The sequence below is a fragment of the Ischnura elegans genome, chromosome 2, assembly GCF_921293095.1.
Source record: "Ischnura elegans chromosome 2, ioIscEleg1.1, whole genome shotgun sequence".
NCBI classification, from domain to species: domain Eukaryota; kingdom Metazoa; phylum Arthropoda; class Insecta; order Odonata; family Coenagrionidae; genus Ischnura; species Ischnura elegans.
The window spans coordinates 47,315,227-47,337,818 of NC_060247.1; the positions used below are offsets into that span (position 1 = coordinate 47,315,227).

General features: G+C 38.0%; 1 protein-coding gene across 3 annotated transcripts in view; it reads right to left on the bottom strand.

Moving 5' to 3' along the window:
- LOC124153677 (UDP-glucuronosyltransferase 2B7-like) overlaps positions 1-22,592 on the bottom strand; it is a 372,180-nt gene that overhangs the window by 245,663 nt on the left and 103,925 nt on the right. For 2 of the 3 annotated variants that reach the window (XM_046526984.1, XM_046526982.1), the window contains 3 exons: positions 20,459-20,684; positions 14,384-14,603; positions 12,234-12,584 (listed from right to left, as the gene is read on the bottom strand). In XM_046526984.1, the coding sequence (XP_046382940.1) occupies positions 12,254-12,584; positions 14,384-14,603; positions 20,459-20,684 (777 nt within the window). In that variant the 3' untranslated portion in view covers positions 12,234-12,253. Of the gene's footprint in view, positions 1-4,275; positions 5,340-12,233; positions 12,585-14,383; positions 14,604-20,458; positions 20,685-22,592 lie in introns of those variants that run through there. The other variant, XM_046526983.1, reaches the window with a different exon arrangement.

Here is a 22,592-nt window from a genome sequence, read left to right on the forward strand (position 1 = left end):
TATAGTTGTAAATATTGGAAGGTATTGGACGATATGGTTTTTAGCAGACTTGTTTCGTCGGCGTCGCTGATTCGACCAGTTGTCAGCAGTGGATAGGTGTACAACATCTTGGAAGGATACTTGGGTTTTCCACCAGATGATTACTTACATTGCTGCCGACGTAATGGGAGCAGACTCGGTTCCCGAAATGTCAGTATACTGACGTCTATACTATAGAAAATCAACAATTACCCGATGGAAAATCGGAGTAGCCTTTAAAGACGCTGTACGCCTGGAAAACACGAGAGAATTAGAGAAAGAGTAGTGATTCCGATGTGTCCCAATGAACCAAAATACAATATTGTAGGTACACCTACTTACCTTTTATACTTCAAGAGAATGTATCTCATCGGGTTTGGTAGCAATGTATTTAAGATCAATGCTTTGTGATAAGAATGAACCCACACATTTCTTAGTTGATTAAAATCTCTGTTTAGGGCTGTATTTTAATGAGTACTTCCAATCCAGATTGTGTTCACTTCGAGCTGAGTTTAATTTAGATTCATTTAGCCAAGGGAACTAATCATTCCATTTTTATAGGGAGCAAAATTTTTTTTGGGAAAAATGTCTTCATCCAGCTATATATGTATGTTCAAGGAAAGTCTGTATTTTAATATCTCAAGCAGGCATGTAGCCAGAGGGGGTGCTTCTGTCCCCCAAAATTTGTTTCATTGAGGCGACTACTTGCGATACATTGGCTGAGGACACCACTAGCCCAGGGGACTCATTCCTCTGACTCATCGTTTTCCTATATAGAGTCATATTTATTAACACCTTCTTAGGGCAAACGATGCCAGCGAGGGGAGTTTCACAACCGAGACGTATGGAGCGGAAGGTATGAAGGAAACTTGATTATCTGTGAAGATGAAGGCCATATAAACATCCCTGATAGTTCCCACCATAGGAAACCTGTAAGGGAAGCCAAAGCTCCGCTTAGTGTGGCTCTTTCCATCGCTCCATTCCAACCTTAGCAGTGCCCCAAGCAGGAGTCCCAGGAATTTTAATCTCAGGGAACGCATGCATCTATTGTTCATTTAAATAAGTCCAATAGTAAATCATCAGACATCAAGATTGCAAAACATTGCTTAACCCTCTCCTTCCTAAACCGCCCAAAACCGGCTGTAAACATTTCCCCGTCATGCACGAAATTTAAATACCCATTTACCCCTTACAATAACTTGTAATATATGCAAGTGTTTTATTTTAAAATTTGTATACGTTTTAAGAATAGCTCGTTTGTCTCAGCTTCTCAGTGGCGTATGATTAATGCTAACAGCTACGTCGTGCACGGAAATGAAACTCTAAGCGGACTTGTAGATATGCACTCTTTGAAGTCAAGCTTAAAAGTCAATGACTTTTATGCCTGGGCCTCAAGAGAGAGGAGGCACCGCCAGGATAGGAGCTCTCTGACTCTTCCTTGGTACATGTATGTGTGGAAGGAAAAGGATGGAAGAATCCCGTGCTATTATTTGGGTGACGTAGGCTGCCACCATTTAAACCAAATGTACTGTTTTGAAATGCCTGAATTTTTCAAGTCTATAAATTTTAGATTTCTCGGGTATCACATTGGGTAAGCAAGGAACCAGATTTGAAAACCAAGAAATCTTTATTGCCAAACCTACTGTTCCTAGAAAAATGGTAGATCATCCTATCAAGAGAATGATCCAGAGATTTTTATCTAGAGTGAAATTATAGACTTACCTAATAGAATTCAACTTACAATAATGTCTTAAACTATTTCCTGACATCGCCCAAGAGAGGAAAATATTTTCCATGCCATGTGTAGGAAGATAATATTTTAAACATCACTTTATGGAGCTCTTTTTTGGGGTGGAGTTACCATGGTATTCTTGTCCCTGCCATTTGGGATCCAACCAGTGGTGGCGAAAAGGGCCCCGCAGATCCCATGTATGAGGGCCTCCGTGATGAGAGCATGAAGAAACTATGAAAATCAATATCAACAAAGTGGTTGAAAAGTCCTTAGCTGTGAAAAAGAGGAGGTTTGGCTTAGGCAAACTCAAAGAATAAACTTTGTTTGATAGATAAGTGAAGTTATTTAAGATAACTTTCGGTAACATATTTTATGAACTCATCACAAATTGACATTTAATTTGTAAATATAGGTTAAAAATTTTGAAAGTGGAACGAACTGTCAACTCTGTTGAGTATGAGACACTCTTTTAAAGTTTAATTTTGAGGTGTTAGGAAAATGGGTGAGGTTGCTTGTACCTACATATTTTGAATTTTTCGTTATGTGCATAAGTAGTACGATTTTTCAAAAACTTAAAAACCCATCAAAAAAGACAATGTTTAATCAATACATATGTTAGAATTGAACACATCTTCAACTTTTATGATGTCATAAACTACAATTTCTTAATTAGAAAATCATATGTGCGTTTTTACATAGAATGGGAAGCATTTAATTAATTTCAAATCATACAAACATAGCTTATATAGGGGCCCCACAAAACTTTTGCTGGGGGGCCTTGAATCCTTAGTGCTGCCACTGGACTAGACCCTCTAGCATTTTCTTAACATGAGTCCACTGTCAGCTTTTTGCATTACCAGTGTTTTTCAAAAAAACAATTGCATATTTCTTTTTCTTTTCAATAATTTACAACTACATATATATGAATAATTGACTTTTTTTAAGCATTTTAGAATCATAAATGGATGTCTAGCATTCGCATTACAAAGTTAGAAATCACAAGGTACAAAGACTTCAACCCCAGAAGTCCATTAATAGGTAGTAATGTTAAAATTTTGTTTCAAAATTGCTTATGCACAGAATGAAAAAAAAAAGAATTATTTCAAAATATGAAACATTGGAGTTTGCAAATAAGTTTTCTTTGCCAAAACCATTGGCAAGATGACCACTTCACAACAGATTCCTGCTGTAAATCATACATGATGATGAATGAGTAGGTGCCCAATTACCAAGGAATGGCACTAGGGGCTTGCTTTGGTGGGTCTCAGACAAGGCCTGAATACTTCCAGCCATTGCTACCTCAGCTATCACTTCCCTTCCCCCGCATCAGCTATAGCCAAGGTTCATTCATTTCTATTGTAAAATGAACACCCCTTATAGATGATGCTATGTCTTTTGAGTATGAAAATCTTCGTTGACCATGCATATTGGCCAACTTTCAGGGCAAAAGGGTTGAAAATGAGTTTACAGAGAGATTTGCCTGACTCAGCAACAGTATTCATACATGACAATAATATTAAGATGTACTTTTATGACAAAGAACTACCAATATAGTTTCTGAACTGAATAGTTTCCTCCTAAGGCGAGGTCTAAAGATAGGCTTTGGATAAAAAAAATTCATCCATTCAATGTCACAGTATGATGTCTCATTAGGAATTCAATATATCATAAAATCAATATCAAACAGTTGCATGAATATATTTAGTGAATAACTTTTTATACATATTCCTTTAGAATCTGGAAAATTTACACAAAATACAAGGGGAGGAATATTTAACCAATACACATCACAGATAAATTGTGTTTCTGAAGGAAATATGAACACTGGGCAATCTCCTGAAAGTAAAGTGACTACCATATATTCATATATACAAAATGGATTTTTTCCCAAATGTGACATACTTTCAAGAGTTTAGCACAAGCAGTGATTACAATAAAAAAATAAGATATTGATAGATTCATGTACACATGAAAAAATATCATACGACTTTAGTAACCACAGTAATTGTAAGTACATACATATTACTCTTAATGGCTATAAAAAGAGTCCAAATGCTTTAAAGTCTCTCTCACAAAATAAGTACATGCCACAAGATGGAATCCCTTGCTGAAACTAGCATTCAAACTAGTCCAATTAAAACATATTCCATCTTTTTTACCTTAATTATTACCCACTTCTCTATCTAATGAGATTGATAACAACTCCTAGAGAAAAACCGGCATAGAATATCACCAATTAAAGTCAGCTGTTATATGCTTGTGATTACCAAGCAATCTAATACATCATCAAGAAATAAGAAGAGGATACAGGTTTTGAATTTCAACCTCTGCTATTCACGTTGAAATTATGAAGGCTGTCAAGATCCATGGCTGTAGGGTTCAGCATTCTTTCGGGCTGCATCCGCGTCCGTTGTCGAAGAACCACAACAGTTTCGCCAGCTCTCCTGCCAGCGTCCTCAGTTGAAGGATGTCCTTCACCTGAGGACGCTGGCAGGAGAGCTGGCGAAACTGTTGTGGTTCTTCGACAACGGACGCGGATGCAGCCCAAAAGAATGCTGAACTCAAGTAATCACCACGGAAACCTGCGTACGAACATCCATGGCTGTAGCCCTAAAAAGGTCGGAGGATTCAACCTTCCACAGCATTTTTGAGAATATTGTCTTCAGAAAATTTCTCTGAAATGCAATTCCTTTGTAATTGAATCCCCCATACCCTATTTTCTCGCTACAGTCTCACAGTAGGCCACTTGATTCACCTAAAAGATGAACCTAAATCAAACTTACATGAACTGTCTCTGTCAATTTGATCACTGGGGAAACATTTATGTGGGGTGATTTCAATCCATTGAGAAGCCTCTCAAATGGTGGCTCATTATGAAATGTATATGAAATCGCGCTTCATTTTTCTCATTTTGGTCTAGGGCATCATGATATGACTTCACCCTGAAGCTACAGGGCTTCAATGAATCTCTCATAGTGACTCTCCGTAGCCTCAATGTTTGATCAAACATAGATGATTGAGTTGATATTTCATTGTCACATACTCCCTTACTCATAAATTATTCATAAACTTCAATTTCTCAGATCACTTATAGACAAAGTGATATTGAGTATGTTTGGAATAACACATAGTGTTATACATTTTTCTCATGAAATTTGATAGTAAAAATGATGCAAGAGCAAATTATCAATCAGTTAGTAGATAAATATTTCAGAGTCTTTGAAAAAATGCTTTGCAATAAATATGGATGGAATCATACATCAATTGATGAGTTAATAATTGAAAATGACTTCTTTCACAAAAATGTTCTTTGATACCTATGTCTTGTGTAAGAAAAAACCTCTTCTTCACTTGCAGTCTTCAGTCAAACAACTGTCCCTCATAGGTACTTCACTATGAAAGCTGTGAAACACTTTGCAACATGGGGACCACAAAAAAACAAAACAGCACCATAAATGTCTGCTCTTCCAGCAAAACTTCAGCCTGTAAGTGTGAGTCTTGACTGGTTGACTGAGTTAATGCCAAAGAGCAAAGCACAGATCACATCTACATGAAGTACTTCTCCCATAAATGAGTCTCTGTGTGTGCCCTGAAAGAAAGATAAGACAATGATGAGGAAGAAGCAGTCACTATTTTCTGCAAATAGGATGTGAAAAAGAAGGCAGCTGTAGAACAACCACTAGTGCATGAGCATCCAAAGGTCCCATTATTGTGTATGGCTAATTTTGTCATACTGAAATTACAATAGTTCCCCAATATATGTACGTCTTTCCATTGAAAACCTACTGTTAAGTCATTCTGCACTGCCCCATCTAACATCATAAATTATAGCTCATTACATATACATAATTATTTATCTCTTTCCTTCTGTTAAAATTTGCAGACCTTTGACTCTAATGCTCAGCAGTTATATTATATCCACTCTATGTTTGCAGGTGAGCTTTCATGAGAGCCCTGACACTCTTAGAAGGATACGCTAATGGGTTAGGGATAGTACGGAGGGAGAGAGGGGAAGGGAACTTAATGTTGCCAAATGTACAAAGCCACCCTACTTTGTCACTGAAAACTTTGGTGCAAAGACAATATACCTACTCATTTGGAAGGTATTGAGGATCAGTGGCGCAGCCAGGGGGATGGGTTTTGGTGGATAAAACCCCCCCAGAACTGAGATAAATTTAAAATTTAATCCATTTTACTCAATTGGATAAATATTACTTATTAAATAGTGCAAATATTAATTAAAAAAAACCTCGGAAACCCCTAAAACTCACCATTTTGAACCATTTATCTTAAAAATTTTGCGGGGGAGGGCACCTGCACCAGGGGCACAGCTAGAAATTAAGGCTGGGGGGGTTTTAGGTGCAACTAATACCGATGTGTGTGGAGGTATGGAATACCCACCAGGATAAGCGGTATGTGCGAGATTAGTAAATTGCGGAATTTCAAGATAAATGGTTCAAAATGGTGAGTTTTACGGCTTTCTGAGGGATATTTTATTAATCCTTACACTATCCTGTCTAATGTAATTAAATCCCCTGCCATGAGAGCTAGTCTGGTAAAGTTTATTGGATGGATGAGGCAGATTCTTTGTGGAGATCCATTATGAGATATGGATTGAAACACTTTGCACTTTCCATATAAAAATTTATAAAACTACAGTCGACATGTTTCGCTGCACTGCAGCATTATCAGGACTAAACCAAGATTAACCATGCCAATATAAATACAAAATTGCACACTCACAAACATTTGAGAAGGTGGGGGTGGAAGGTGGGGTGAAAGGAGGGAGGGTTGGGAATTTTAAACTGACCGTTGGTCTGGGGTGAGGTAGGGGAGGGGTGGTGGTAGGATGACTATTTTCAGGTGCTCGGAGTGTTTTTTTCCCCATTAGCTGTGGGAGGTCAAGGAGCGCAGAATGGAAGAGAAAAACATGGTCATTAGTAATATTATCTTTCCTACTAACAGCCAAAAACGATGTACCATTGATCTGAAATGTCCATTTTATTCCTTTTTTAACCTGTTGCAGCATTTCAGGGATGAAATCAGCCTGGTGTCCATCTTTTAGGAGGTGAGTCGTGAACTGGGATTTTCCTTCCCTGTTTTCAAAGTCCCTCTTATGCTCTTCTGCTCTGATCTTCAGACTTCTCCCCGTCTGTCTAATGTATGATGCCATATAATCTCCACACTTTAGCCTATAAATTCCACTTTCATCCCTGATATCAACAGGGTCTTTTACACTGGGAAGCAAAAAAAACCCTCTGAGCACCTGAAAATAGTCATCACCCCCCTCCCCTACCTCACCCCAGACCAACGGTCAGTTAAAATTGCCAACCCTCCCTCCTTTCACCCCACCTTCCACCCCCACCTTCTCAAATGTTTGCAAGTGTGGAATTTTGTATTTATAAGTCTTAATAATGCTGCAGTGCTTAAGGTTTAGTCTTAATAATGCTGCAGTGCAGTGAAACATTTGGACTGTAGTTTAATAAATTTTTATGTGGAAAGTGCAAAGTGTTTCACATCATATCTGGTAAAGTTAAGCCCATTGGCAATCCTTATGGTGAGGGAAAGAGCCCAAGTGCAGAATATCCAGGGAGCAATAAAGTGAGTAAATACCACAGCCAGAAGGCAAAACGTATATGAACATTCTTGTACTCTAAGGGTCAATTACTAGCTGCGCGCCTGTTGTGGATAATCCTTTCACAGAAGCCCATGATGTTGTCAGCTACCGCGCTGAATGAGGCACTGTTGGTGAAAGGCATACTTAAAGGCATACAAGGAGAGGTTTGGCAACACTGCTCCACGATGTTGACTCGACGGAGGTTTGAGAGCGACTGACTGAGGCCAAGCCTACAGTCTGCTGATTGGCCGATGGAAAGTCACATGCCGAGAAACTTTTCCTTCCCTCATCTCCACTTGCTTTAGCCACACCGGCTCACCAGCAAAGATAAAATGAACAGAGTATAGGAGTTGCAAGTTTTCAAATGAACAAGGGAAATAGTGAGAGGTCTGAACCTCTGAGGAGCAGAGTGAGTGTGAGACCCTTGTAGTCTTTTAATTTCATACCAACCTTCTGACTGAGGTTCCTCAGAGGAGGGCTCTGGCAATTAGGAGTCACATACCTGAATGAATTTCCAAACCATAAAATAAATTTTTTCAGCGTGATTAATCAATTAAACAATTATTATGCTAATTTTTATTTTTCATAATTTTCTCTTCCAATCAATACCAAATACTAAAGGAATCTATTAACCCTAAAGAATATCCTCAGGTCTCTGGAGACCTTAGAAATTCATTTTTGAAAATAATTTCTTCCAAATACTTCCCAGGAATTTAAACGTTGCGTACTCCTCAAGGATCATATTTACTTACAGAATACATACATCCAATGGATGAATTTGTTGGATGTATTAGACAGAAGTGGTCATTTTTTAAACCCTTTCCTGCTGGTGCCTACGATTGGAAAATGTTTTCCATACTATGAGTAGTATGAGAATATTTTAAACCTCTCTGTGTGGAGCTCTTTTTCGGGGTGCAGTTACCATGGTATTTTTGTCCGTCCCAACTCAACAGGGAGCCCATCCCTTACTCGGCCTCTGGACTAGACCCTCTAACCCTAATATAGCATGAATACACTGTCAACGTGTTGAGTTACCACTGCTTTTTTTCAATCAAATATTGTATTTGATAATCAATAATTTAGTCTTGTAAAATAATTACTGATATTTTTTTAGCATTGTGAAATTTTGGACGGGTTTCTAGCATTAATAGCAACAAAGTTAGTGAATACAAGGTAATAAGGCTGTATGTCCAGAGGTCCATTTATTTTAACACTAAATTTCTTTTGAAATTGCTTATGCCCAGAACAAACTAAAAAATTCATTTTTAAATATAAATCAATTGTAGTATGCAACAAAATATATCATTAAAAGCACTACTCACAATATTACTACATACTCCCCAACAGATTCCTTCAGTGAGGATGAACATAAATTGGGAGTGAGGGAGGGTCGGGCTTAATTGCCAAGGAGTGGACCTAGGGACTTGCTAAGCTGAGTCTCAGGCCGGGCCTGAATGCGTCCGACAATATGCTACCTGAGCAGTCACTTCCCTTCCCTCATATCAGCTAGAGCCGACGTCTACTCGTTTCCATTGAAACATACACGACAGCTGTTCCCAACGTCAGATCTCCTACGCATGAAAATGCCTATCGGCTCAACCTGACGTTCGACGCAAAAGAGTTAATCAATAAAATATTGATACACAATGGACAAAATTTGAAACCCTTGGCAAAGAAACGTAATGTATCTAAATAAACTACCTTTACAAATTTATAGCTAAATATTAATCCACCAATTGAGCTTTATGCAAAGAAAAAAATTACAACCATTGTTGTAGTATAAAACTTCTCTGGGCATGGCTTCAAGAGGTCCTAAGGGACGGATTACGAAAAAAGTCTTCAAGTCATTTGCAACCACATTAAGGGGAAGCATAAAGTTTTCAAAGAGTAACATGTTTTTGGACCACCTAAGTCCCACATCAATGCCTGATCAAGATGGACCAAGTGCATAAATTAGGCACAGTATTTTTCCCTACTTTATATGTAGTTTTATCATGTTCTTTTAAAATCAAAATTAATGTTTTCTCAAGTTAAAAGCTGAAATGAATTCCTTGTGTTTCTCAGAGCCCTGGGAAAAATTATTCCTCTAAAACATCCTCTGTATAAAAAAATCCAACATTTTACGGCCTAATTAAGGAATTAGGATGGTCAGATGGAGACTTTAGGATAGTCAGATGGGAGAAACCATGAACTTAACCCGTCAATGCCCATGGGTGCCATATGGCACCCATTGCAGTGCCAAGCCAATACATATAACATGTGAATCTTAGCGTACATTTTGGTGCACATACTTAGTAGAAGGTTTTCTCTATTATTCAGTCAGTTTGGATTGTGTTCATTGTGTTGAGCTCATATATATCATCTATATTTATAAAAGAAAGTTGAAAATCGTGTTAGTTAGAACACTTATAACTTGAGAACGGCTACACCGATTTTAATGATATTAGGTTCTATGGATTCGTCTCAGCCCCGGATAACATATAGGACATTAAAAAAAGGATAATTTCACAAAAAATTCATCTCTTTCTTAGTGATATGTTTTTAGGAGTTAGTAACGTAACAACAATTGATAAGTCAGTCAAAACTACGAATTAAATTATTTGTTTTGTTTTTACCAATTAAATAACTGAACCTCGTAGCAATATAACATTTTAATTACTAAATATATTTAAAATATTGAAATTGTATTTAAAAAATTTAATTCGAACTAATTGTAAGCCCATCTCGAGTTGACTCTTCACTACCGTGTTTGTAAACAAATCTCCAAGCAATTGTCAACAAACAGTAATTGTCCGTGTTCCTGCAGTTTGATTTCACCTCGTCGGAATGTTTGCAAATTAGTTTCATCGGAAGGTGAGCTCATCAACAAAGTGTTCCAAAATATGATTGATCACCACAAAAATCAAAATTGGTTGATTGAGAGAACAATTTTGACTGCCTAGAACGAAGATGTGGATTACTCAAACTAGGTAAATCAGGATCATATAGTTGGTACTCTGCATGAATTCAAATCTTTTAACTGTGTAACAAACGGAGATGAAATCACCAACTATCTGTATGATTTTAAGTCCTTGGACGTACCTGTGTTCTGTGTTCTCTAGGCTCTGTGTTCATGATCTTTCGAAACCTAAACCAACCATAACTATCCAACGGAATGTGTTTGGTGATTTAAAAAAATTGATAATGAATGTGATTCACGCGACTTTACTCAAAGTAAAATTCAAAGATGAGGAAGTTCTCATTCAGAAGATTCCATGATCCCGACTTATATACCCTTTTGAGCTTAAACGTATTCAATTTCCAATTCGTGTTGCATTCATGATAACGATAAACAAATCGCATGGTCAGTCTTTCAGTTTTTTGTGATGTTTGTGCTCATGTGCTAATGAAAACCCATGATTTTCTCATGGTCAATTAAACGTGGTATGTTAACGAGTCGGTAAACCATCTTCTGTATTTCTTCCTTCGCTTCAAGAGCGCAGCTAGGAATTAAGGGTTTTAGGCGCAGCTAATACTACGGGTCTGTAGGATATAGAAAACTCGGTAAGGTAAGCGAAAGGTGTGGGGGCTCTCCCCCAGACATTTTTTAAGATAAATGGTTCAAAATAGTGGGTTTTGCGGCTGTGTGAATAGTTAAATATGTTTTGTTTGTTACTCATTCGTCCCCCTAATATTAGTAACAAAAGTTTTTATAAAAAAGTTCTCTGAGCTCTTGGGGGAGATTTCACCCTCAAAAACCCCCCTCGCTGCATCACTTCCTCCCTTCGCTATACTTATTTAGTTTCATCCACTTTATCTTGCACCTGATAACAAAAAAAAACTGTTGTTTATCAGAAGGTGCTTGACGCAAGACATTAAACCCGAAAGTGTAGGGCACACCTTGGTGCATTTACGCATGCAGCACGTTTACGCAGTGCATTTCTTCCAAACAGAGATACTATAACTGGCGCGCCTAAAGTCATTTGATAGGAATGCTGCTTCATAGGGGCTTTTCTTACACGATTTGATCATCAGTCAAGCGTCAGTCTGGCGTTGTGTTAACCTGCCCAGTGAACGGGCCAGGTTTACGCAACAGAATTGGAAGTAAAAAAACTTTTTACGGTTAATAACACAAATAGCCAACAACTAAATCCGTATAATTTTTATTTCATGCACTGCTTTATAAAACCACAATGCCCAAAGTTTCTTAAGCTAAAACGTAAAAAATTCATTGAAAAAAATCCGCATGAAAGTGCTCCGATCCACCCTATGTAGATTCAATAAAGAAAATGTCTTTCTGACAAGCAATTTTGATACTCATTTACGTAGTTTTATTGAATTTTTATCCTTATTTTATTATAATAAATTAAACATGATTAAAAACGATGCTGCCGCTCTTGATTTATAAATGGTGTAACTAAACTGTAACTTCATTGATTGTTAGGCGGTACGAAATTCGCCGGGTAAGCTAATATTTTATGAAAATGAATGATGACTGATTTAAAAAAAAACTTTGGGCACTGACAGGTTATTAACAGAAGGGAAGATCATCTTAATTGGCATGATACAATAAAACTCTTTCCTCTGATGATTGGGGTAGCGCATATGTACTTATTGCCATATTCCTTGGGAAAGAAGTAACTTTCGTTAACACTAGAGCATATTTCAAGGAATAGCTGCAGAATAATTAGCAGTGTACATACGTAGAGTCATCCACAAGAACACGTGATTTGCCGAAAATTCCAGAAAGGAAAATCATTTGCTTGCTGGTGCAAATTTGGGAACAACAGGTTTATCTTCAGATCCAGATCCTTTCAAGACATTTCATCTCTTAATTAGGGAGCAAATAAAATCACTCATGATTAAAATGAGTGGATAGCTTCTTACCTCAGGGTTTTGCAGTCCTTTCAATGCACTTTTCTCTTAGCCAGTTGTCTGACTGATGGGACAGCAGTGGTAGGCACTCTTTTGCTTATCCTCAGTTTAGCTATGAGAATAGGGAGGGTGAACCAAACAGCTGCAGATAAGGCTGCCAAAAACACCATTGATATCAGCAAGAAAAATGCCATCACATCTACACCATACGCCTGCATGATGCTGAAGTTACGCACTGGTGATTGCAAGTGACTAGCCCCTCCATGGCGAATGATGTATTCAGTCCAATAAACTGCCCTATCCAGGGGCGTCTCTGGCTGATCTCGAAGGATAAGAGAGCGATGGAGAACATTGTCCCTAAACCTGCGAAAGAAAATTAGTTTAATTCGAACAGAGCTTAGAGAGCAATAAATATTTTGGTTATACTTTATCCTGGAAGAGGAATCCCCTAGATAGGGGATAAAATTGCCAAAACCTTGCAGCAACATATGAGAGAGAAAACGTTAATTTTGTCTCAATTTTTCGTAAAATTGTTATAGTGTTGCATGCAAATAGTCAAAATATTAAGTTTCAAATTACTTTCATTTTGCTCACATGATTTTAATTTTCATGATTATATAATTTTAAAACTTTTAAAATGTATTTTAAAATAATTATAGATGTACCTATAACATGAAACTTTCATCCGAAAAAACAGGTACTACTAACAATAATTCTTATTAGTTAAGGAAATTGTGACCAATTTTATGAATTAAAAAATGCTCTACACAATATTTATTAAATCCTTAGTACAGTAGATTCCGCTTAATGAGTCCACCGGTTACTTGGGGCAGATCTTGAAGAACAGAACCCAATAGAGGAATATCCTAGAGTATTCTCCGCTTAATTGGGACAGCAAGCCGCTTTATTGGGCCATGAGCCGGCGACATAGACTCTATACTAGCGACGAAATTAAATTTTTTTGTTTTCAGAATACTATTTTTTTTACTTTCCCCTTTGATTTCCTCACATTTTTCACAAATGTTCCTATTTTTGCCCCATTTTGAAAGCTCTTATTGTTATACTATCTGCAAGAGGATAGGACTTTTCTTTAATAGGATTAAGTAGAAGACATTCATTCTGCGTCGCCTGAGGAAAATATTTTTAATTTAATTATTATAATTCTTAAAAATGATAATAATTTAACTAAACTGCTGATTTATTAATCAAAGTAATGGTTTAATAAACTTAGGTTGCATTATAAACGTTCTTTAGTCTTCTTTCTACCATTTCAAAGTTTTTCATGCCTTTATACGAGAGAGTTTGCCTAATGGGGCAGCCGCTTAATTGGGGCAAAATGAACAAGTCCCGATGTGTCCCAATTAACCGGAATCTACTGTATTATTAGAACTGTGTCATATCAACCTAACATTATGAGACAGCAAAAGTTTTTCCTTAATTATTGTGTATTTTATGCTGTCGTCTCTCTTGGTAGGCAAAATACACCAGTTATCAGTGGTGTAAATAGGAATTCCTAGAGAATATTCGAATATGCTTTGGGGGGGATGGGATGGCCTGGAACTAAAAATTTAACTCTAAGGAGATGCAGTTTTTAAATGTAAAAACTAGACAATAGTTTCATATATTTTTTAAAATATCTCTGAGGCTTTGGGGGGGATCTATCCCCTCGACCCCCCCATAGTTACGCCACTGCCAGCTATCATTCATTAACTAAACCATAATCACTCTGCCTTTCCTCATCTGATTTCTGAGGTATACAGAATGCTGGTAAAGATAGTTTTTCTAGCTAGTTTGTCATTATGCGCTAACGTACAATAAAAAATTATTATAACTGTAAATTTGATATTTACAAGGTCACGGGGATTTCCTTTGAAGGTGAAATCTACATTTTTTTGTAACATTTAAACTGCATAAGGATGCTTGTGATTTTGGAAACGGTGAAAATTGGATGAATATGAGTTGTTTTACAACAGAACTATATTTTTCAACAGTACTATTTTATTCTGTTTGTATGACTTTAGATTTTATGTTTACCACTTAATAACATTGATTTATGGAATAATTATTTTAATGAAAAGCGTTGCGTAAATCCCCGTCGAAAAAAGCACACTCTTTTAAAATAATAAGCAGGGAAAATGCTTGAAGTAAAATCATCCACTTACTCTGGTTCAAACATGATCCTTTGAATGGCGCCAAAAAGTTTGTCCGTTGTTAGTTCCCTCAATTCCAGCTTGATGGCGTAACCGTCCATTTCGGCTTTTGCGGCGTTCGAATCGTGGTCACAGAACACGGGCATCGTGACGACGGGAACGCCGTGGTACACCGTTTCAAACATGCTGAGAAGTCCACCGTGAGTCACAAAGGCACGAATCTTCGGGTGACCTGTTGAATCCAAAGAGTTTCAGACCAAAGTCATCACTGTCTTCCCCAAAGTATTCAGGGAAACGATTTTTACCGTAAAACATTAATAGGACGCAATACTCATCCCAGTAAATACAATGTGTTGCGGAAACGTTGCAAAAGGGTTGCACGAGGATGCAGGAGTTGCAGGAAGCAGCTAGGCTTTGGCAACATTTCTGCAACGTCTTAATTACGTCGCTGATACACTCATTTGGTCTGAAAACATTTATAGCGTAATATTTTATCCAGAGGATATACATATATTTAAATCCGATTCATCCTATTCGTAAGACACTGATTGTATGTGAGGGTGGAATGTTCACTAGGTTGCAAAAAGGTTGCGACATGTTGCCGGTCGCTTATCGGAGTGTTATTTGGACATAGTTTTCCCCAAACATGTTCAAATATGTGGTTTTTAAAGCATATTTTCATCTTCTGAAGCAAATTGCCTCTCACAAGAAAAGAAAAATTTTCGGCCTTAAGACAATTTTGAAAATTTTGAAGCATACGAGCAGGGGCGCAGAGTACACAGAAGCCCTGCATATGAGATAAAGAAAGGAAAGACGGTACGATACCGATATGCATATTTGGTGCATCGAAAATATCGATATTTGCATATTCAAAACCAGGTGCGGATCCAGGATTTCTTTCAGGGGGGGCACGAGCAAGTCCGTATCCAAGATTTTGTTCCGGGGGAAGGGGCACAAGGATACCTCGTAATGCAAAACGAGCGCAATGATAATGGGACCGTATTAAAAATCTTGCATTGCATATTTTTTAAGGGTCTGGAGGGGGCACGTGCCCCCGTGCCCCTCCCCCTAGATCCGCTTATGTTCGAAACATCGAACGTGTTGCTACTCCGTCTCTCTCCCTCCAACGCTTGCATTTTTCGGTGTGGTTTCGTGCTCTGCGAATCTCGAAGAATATCTATAATTAAAATCTGTCATGTCATTAATGAATAATTTTTTTTCTTTAAAGGCATATTGTGAGTATTATTTTGAAGGGTTGCATAAATGTTGCAAGGAAGGTGCAGGAGTTGCAGAAGTGTTGTAAATATGTCTCACCAGAGGTTGCGAATGCGTTGCCATTACGTTGCAAAAACGTGGTAGAGAGGACTTTTGACTGGTTTTGCAACGTTGCGATTACGTTGCAGCAACTCCATGTTGGTTGCAGCACAATGTTTTTCCAACGTTTTCACAACAATTTTGGTTAACAGGGATCTCGTTCAACCAGCCTTATTCCGTGACTTTATGTCACTCGTTACAACCGTATGCTACAATATTCAAGTTTTTAAGACGGATAGTATAGCACCGAAATCTTAAGTGTTCTCCGCAATCTTACGTGATCTCCGAAATCTTAAGTGATTCGCGAAATCTTAAGTGTTTCCCACAATCATAAGTGATCTCCTAAATCTTGAGTGTTTCCCAACATCTTAAGCAATCCCCGAAATCTTAACTGTTCTACCTAAACTTGAGTGATCCCCAAATCTTAAGTCGTTTTAAGTGTTCCCCCGTTTCCCGTTCCCCGTTCCTTATGTTTTCCCCGAAATCTTAAGTTATGTTAGGAGATCCCCGAAATCTTAAGCCATTTCCGAATTCTTAAGTCATCCCCGAAATCTAAAGTGATCTCTTCCAAATTAACTTTTAATTAAAGATTTTTAATGGATTTCTGTCCTCACTCGTTACGACTTTATCGTCAATATTCGCGTTCAGCCGAAACCCACAAATACATATTTTCTGCTGAATATTCTAAGGTCGTGCTGTTGTTAGGCAACATTTTGTAATTTTTTACCGAAAGCGTAGGACCGATATTTCGGGGAGGGATAGGTCAGTGAGGCCGATTATCAAACGATAGTATCGGCTGAACGTTCCACTACCGCAAGATTCAAGGCATGGATTCGGTGAAACGGATATGCTACTTAAACCAAAGGTAAAATTCACTACGAGAAAGTAGTTTGGCTCAGACAGAATTAGAAACCTTAACTCACAATTTCCGCTCAGGTATGCTACAAATTAAATTGCAAAAACCATATTTTTTCAAGGTAAATTTTAGACTGGATTTCACGAACAAAAGAGCTGTCGTCTTAAGGTCTCATTGAAAGTTTTTCCCTCTTAAGTGGCTTAGTAAGCAAGATTTCTCTCGTTTCTTGATCTGAAATGTGGATTCGAGACTTAAGCACCTATTTCAAAAATTTTAGTCTAGAATTAATCTTGAATGAAGACGGCTTGGTTACTGGTGTTACTGATAGAAAACCTGACTGGCTATTTCGTTCGCATCACAGAAAAGGCAAAAGATTTTCTAATGGTTAACGTCATCCTTGTGTGAATGCCAAAATAATATAAATATAATAAGAATGAATGAGAAGAGCACTACAAGGGCGTACCCAGGAACATAACTAGGGGGGGAATATCATGGTCTAGGGTGGGGCAAGCCATTGTCTAGAAGGGGGGGGGGGGCTGACCAAGTTGTGACATTAGTTTATGAGATTATTTCCATGAAAAAATAGTTTCATTTTAGTTAAATATTTTATACTAATACATATCATTTTCCGTGGGATTAAAGAAAATTTGCTGAATACTTTCGTTTCAATCCAGTACTGAATTTTCTTAAAGACTTTTCCGATTTTTGCTTCTAGGGGGGGGGGGGGGGCAGCTGCCCCCCGCTTCCCCTCGCTGGGTACGCCTATGCTGGTGTTACTGATAGCAAATCTGACTGGCAATCGGGAGATCTTTCGTTCGCATCACAGCATAGGCAAAAGATTTTTTCACAGTAAGCGTCATCCTTGTGTGAATGCCTTAATATCTATATATATAAAAGAAAGTCGAAAAAGGTGTTAGTTAGAACACTTATAACTCGAGAACGGCTGCACCGATTTCAATGAGATTTGGTTCTTTGGATTCGTCTCAGGCGGGGTTAACATATAGGCTATTAAAAAAAGGATAATTTCACAAAAAAAATTCATCTCTTTCCTATGGGCATGCTTTTAGGAGTTATAGTAACACAACAATTGATAAGTCGGTCAAAACTACAAATTAAATAATTTGTTTTGTTTTTACCACTTTAATAACTGAATTTAGTAACAATATAACATTTTAATTACTAAAAATATTCAAAATATTAATTAAATTGAAATTACATTTTTTAAATTCAATTCGAGCTGATTGTAAGCTCAGCCGTGGCCCAGCTCGAGTTGACACTTCACTACCGTGTTTGTAAACAAATCTCCAAGCAATTGTTGACAAACGGTAATGTCCGTGTTCCTGTCGAGGAATCGAGTAGTTTTAACTCATTTCCTTGGAATAATTGCAAATTAGTTTCAGTGAGCTCATCAACAAAGAGTTCCATAATATGATTGATCACCAAAAGAATCAAAGATGGTTGATTTAGCGAGCAAGAACGAAGATGTGGATGACTAAAACGAGGTAAATTCAAATAGTTCGTACTCTGCATGGATTCGAATCTTTTAAATGTGTAACAAACGAAGACGAAATCACCAACTATCTATCTGAATATTTTAAGTCCTTGGACGTACCTGGCTTACCAAGGCACGATTTACAGAGAAATGTAGTTTCTGTGCTCATGATCTTTCGAAGCCTAAACCAACCATAACTATCCAACGGAACGTGTTTGATCATTAAAAAAATTGGTGATGAATGTGATTCACGCAACTTTACTCAAAGGAAAATTCAAAGGTTAGGAAGTCCTCATTCCGTAGATTCCATGATCTCAACTCATATGCCCTTTTGAGTTTAAACGTATTCAATTTACAATTCGTGTTGCATTCGTGATAACGATTAAAAAATCGCATGGTCATTCTTTCAGTTTTTGTGTTGTTTGTGCTCATGTGCTAATGAAAACCCATGATTTTCTCATGGTCAATTTAGCGTGCTATGTTCACGAGTCGATAAACCATCCTCTGTATTTCTTCATTCGCTTCAAGTGCGTAGCTAGGATAGGGGGTTTTGGGCGCAGCTAATACTACGGGTCTGTAGGGTATAGAAAACTCGCTAAGGTAAGCGGGAAGTGTTGGGGCACTTCCCCCAGACATTTTTTAAGATAAATGGTTCAAAATAGTGGGTTTTGTGGCTGTGTGAATAGATAAATATGTTTTGTTTGTTAGTCATCCGTCCCCCTAATATTAATAACAAAATCTTTCATTAAAAATTTCTCTAAGCTCTTGGGGGGGGGGGGGGGTTTATCCCCCAAAACCTCCCCTCGCTGCGTCACTGCTTTGCTTCGCTATATTTATTTAGCTTCATCCGCTTCATCTTGCGCCTGATAACAGAACAAAAACTGTTGTTTCTCAGAAGGTGCTTGACGCAAGATATTAAACCCGAATGTGTAGGGCTCACCGTGGTGCGTTTACGCATGCAGTACGTTTACGCAGTGCATTTTTTCCAAACAGAGATACTAAAACTGGCGCGCCTTAAGTCATTTTATGCGAATGCTGCTTCATAGGGGCTTTTCTTGCACGATTTTGAGCATCAGTCAAGCGTCGGTCTGGGGTCGTGTCAACCTGCCCCCTGAATGGGCCAAGTGTATGCAACAGACTTGGACCTAAAAACATTTTTTTACAGCTAATTACGCAAATAGCCAACAACTGAATGCGTATAATTTTTATTTCATGAGCTGCTTTATTAAACCACGATGCCCAAAATTTCTTAAGCTAAAACGTAAGAAAATTTGTTGAAAAAAATCCGCGTAAACGTGCTCCGATTCACCCTATGTAGATTCAATAAAGAAAATGTCTTTCTGACAAGCAATTTTGGTACTCATTTACGTATTTTTATATAATTTGTATCCTTATTTTATTATAATAAATTAAACATGATTAAAAACGATACAGCCGCTCTTGATTTATAAATGGTGTAAGTAAACTGTAAGTTCATTGATTGTTAGGCGGTACGAAGTTCGCCGGGTCAGCTAGTTATAAATATAATAAGAATGGATGAGAAGATCACTACGCAGCAGTTGAGAAAAATGGCTGGTTAAGAGTCATCTCTGGATCCTAGTGCTTCACGGAGTGGAATCGCAGACGCTGACGGAAGAACATGGAAGAAAATGAATGAAAAGAAGAAGAAGGAAAGGAAAGGGAAGGACGAATTACTGAACATGGTGGGCGAGGAGAGGAAACTTTTAAATGAAATGCGGAGGAGACTAAAACCCGTGTCCCAACTCGTTAGCCATTAGAGAGAATGGATTTGGGCGGGTAAATTTGGGTAGCTAACTCAAAATGGAGAACGAACTGGGAAATACCTCAGAGTAAAGCCCGTATGACACTTTCCAATTTAATTGCCAATAAATTGGCACGCAACACTGTTTAAAATATTGGTCGTTACGTACCGTATGGCACGTATCAATATTCATACCAATAATGGTCACAATAGTGTTGTAATGTCTCGCTAGAAAACGCCAATGTAATTCGATGATTTTACGTTGCATAATCAGTCGTGTGGTTTTTAGGATTCAATCAATAGTGAAATAACTTATTTTGTCCACATTTTAGATATTTCAAGCGAATTCACGAAACAAAACTGGCCAAACCGGATTTTTTGCATGATGCTTCTTATTATGGCCTCTAGGAGTCAACAAAACTGATTTCTGATTGGAGGTTGGCCTCGAAAAAATAGAACCTGTTCTAAATACTAAATTGGGCAAGAAATTGTGTCCAATATTGTGGAAAGGATATTGGACTAGAAATTGGCGTGTGTCAGTTGGACCACAATCCAATATTCAATGGATTGGCCAATAAATTGGGGAGTGTCATACGGGCTTAAGGAAAACGGAATCGAAGGGCAGACAATCAACCCATTTGCGCAAGGTACTCTTCTCCTCACCTAGGATATCCTGCTGCGGGAGCCATCTGGACACTTTAACGTTGGCCGGAAGTCCGTCCGTGCTCACATCCTCCCACTTCCAGAGGACCCGGATGGGGGCGAGACGAGCGAATGCCTCGACGAAGAGAGCCTTGAGTGATGGAGACATGTTGGCCGCCTTTACCGATGAGCCCATGCTGAAGTAGACGAAGCCCTCGGGACCTTGAGAAATGAAGTCCTCCAGGTCCTGAAATGGGGAGAAAAATTCATTTCGACGGGTGTGTCGTCGTCTAGTGCCCACACTATGGCTTGCGGGCCATATTTGGCCCGACAAACATATCCCTGCGTGATGGCCCATCTAATATGGAACCTGGTTTTAAGGAAATTTTGAAGCAGTGGTGTCATGGTGCCGGAAAGCGTCGGAACGCCGTTCCGGCACTGGTCAACATGAAACATAATAGTCAAATAACACTTTTGTCAATATCGTTGCCTCCAAATTTATAAAAAATACATTAGGAACCAAAACAAAAAAATGTAATTTTTAAATGTAAATTATAAGTTGTAATAAAAAAGAGTCTTATAAAGAGAGTAATATTTCATTTCTGAAAAAAATGAAGGAGAGTGCGTTCCGGCACTGCTAATTTTTCCATGACGTCACTGTTTTTAAGTCAAAATGACATTCGGTCCGACAAACATATCCCTGCGTGATGGCCCATCTAATGTGGAACCTGATTTTAAGGAGGATTTGATGTCAAAACGACTGTATCGTTCGCCACACTAATTTGGTTGCATAAAACTAAAGGCAGGAATCCATTTAGTTTACCTTGATTTTTTTCAACGAGATATTTATTTATTTTTATTTATTTTTTTTTTATTTTTTTTATTCTCAAACCACAGGATACAGCTCTTATTGGCCATTTTACACCGGGGTTTTCAACAAATGTAACGAGTAAACGTACACAAACGACCATGCCCTGGACCGGGGAAACCTACCCAGGCGGGACTCGAACCCGCCACCTCTTGTTTGGCAGGCAAGAACGTTACCCCGCCGCCACCGAGGCCGGCTTCTCATATCTAAAACATTCCATGTTTACACTCTTATTTTTGAGGAAATTTAATTACTGACATTAATTTTTAATTTATTTTTATTTCTTCGGCCCGCATAACTGCGGGAAATATATAATGTGGTCCTTGCAATGAAGAGTTTGGAGACCCCTGGTCTAGTGGGTAGAGCGCTTGGATGCTGACTGAAGGGTCGCGTGTTTGTATCCCGATTGAAGCCTTCGGACTCCTAAAAAATAATCCTCTAAGTTCGAGATGATCCCAGAAAAAGGTACCTGCCCCCTACTCAGAATGAATGATATTCACATTATAAGTTTACTCTCCAATAATTTTGATTGGCTCCAGTAACATAATTAGCTGAATTTTCCCTCATTTGTATCTATTCTCCTGTTTTATTTTGGCTATTGATGGTAACTCCTAAATAAGTACTCAGTTTTTTTTACATTAAATGCAGCAATTGCTTCCCCAACGAAAAGTTATTTCTGATCAAGTAAATGAAAAAAAAACAAATTACGTAGCCAACTTAAAAAATGAGGGAGAAACTTTCTTATTTTTGCCAACAAACGAATGGCGGGATCGATAAGATTGTTTATTTGTCGGAACCTCTGTTTACCTTTCATCTCACTAATTTATTTAACGAATTTGGTTTCAAATCCGATTTAAATATCCCATTAGGTTCATTTGCGGTGGATTGCCAGTCCCCGGAACATCCAAAGTTTATTTTGCTGGATTCTACGGCAGTAATCTTGAACATTGTTCATTTGAACATACATTCCGAGAACATGCAAGTGATTTTAGGGTACTTTCGACCCGAAACTCTGAATAGGCGATTGTGCATCAGCGTTGGAAGATGGGGGGTCCTAAATTCCATGTGACAAATGATCCATCCTTTTTGGATTATTGCTTACCTAAAATTATCGGAAGTCAATACCTTTCGCATGCAGTATTAACAAGTTTTTTCTTTCTCTTGATCTCAATTTTTAACGTCGATAAGTTTCTTGGAGCTTAGGTCTTTCGGAATTAAATGCAAAACTTTAGGCCAACGTTTCGTTATATTTTAATACCATTTTCAGGGATATGAATGAGTATGATT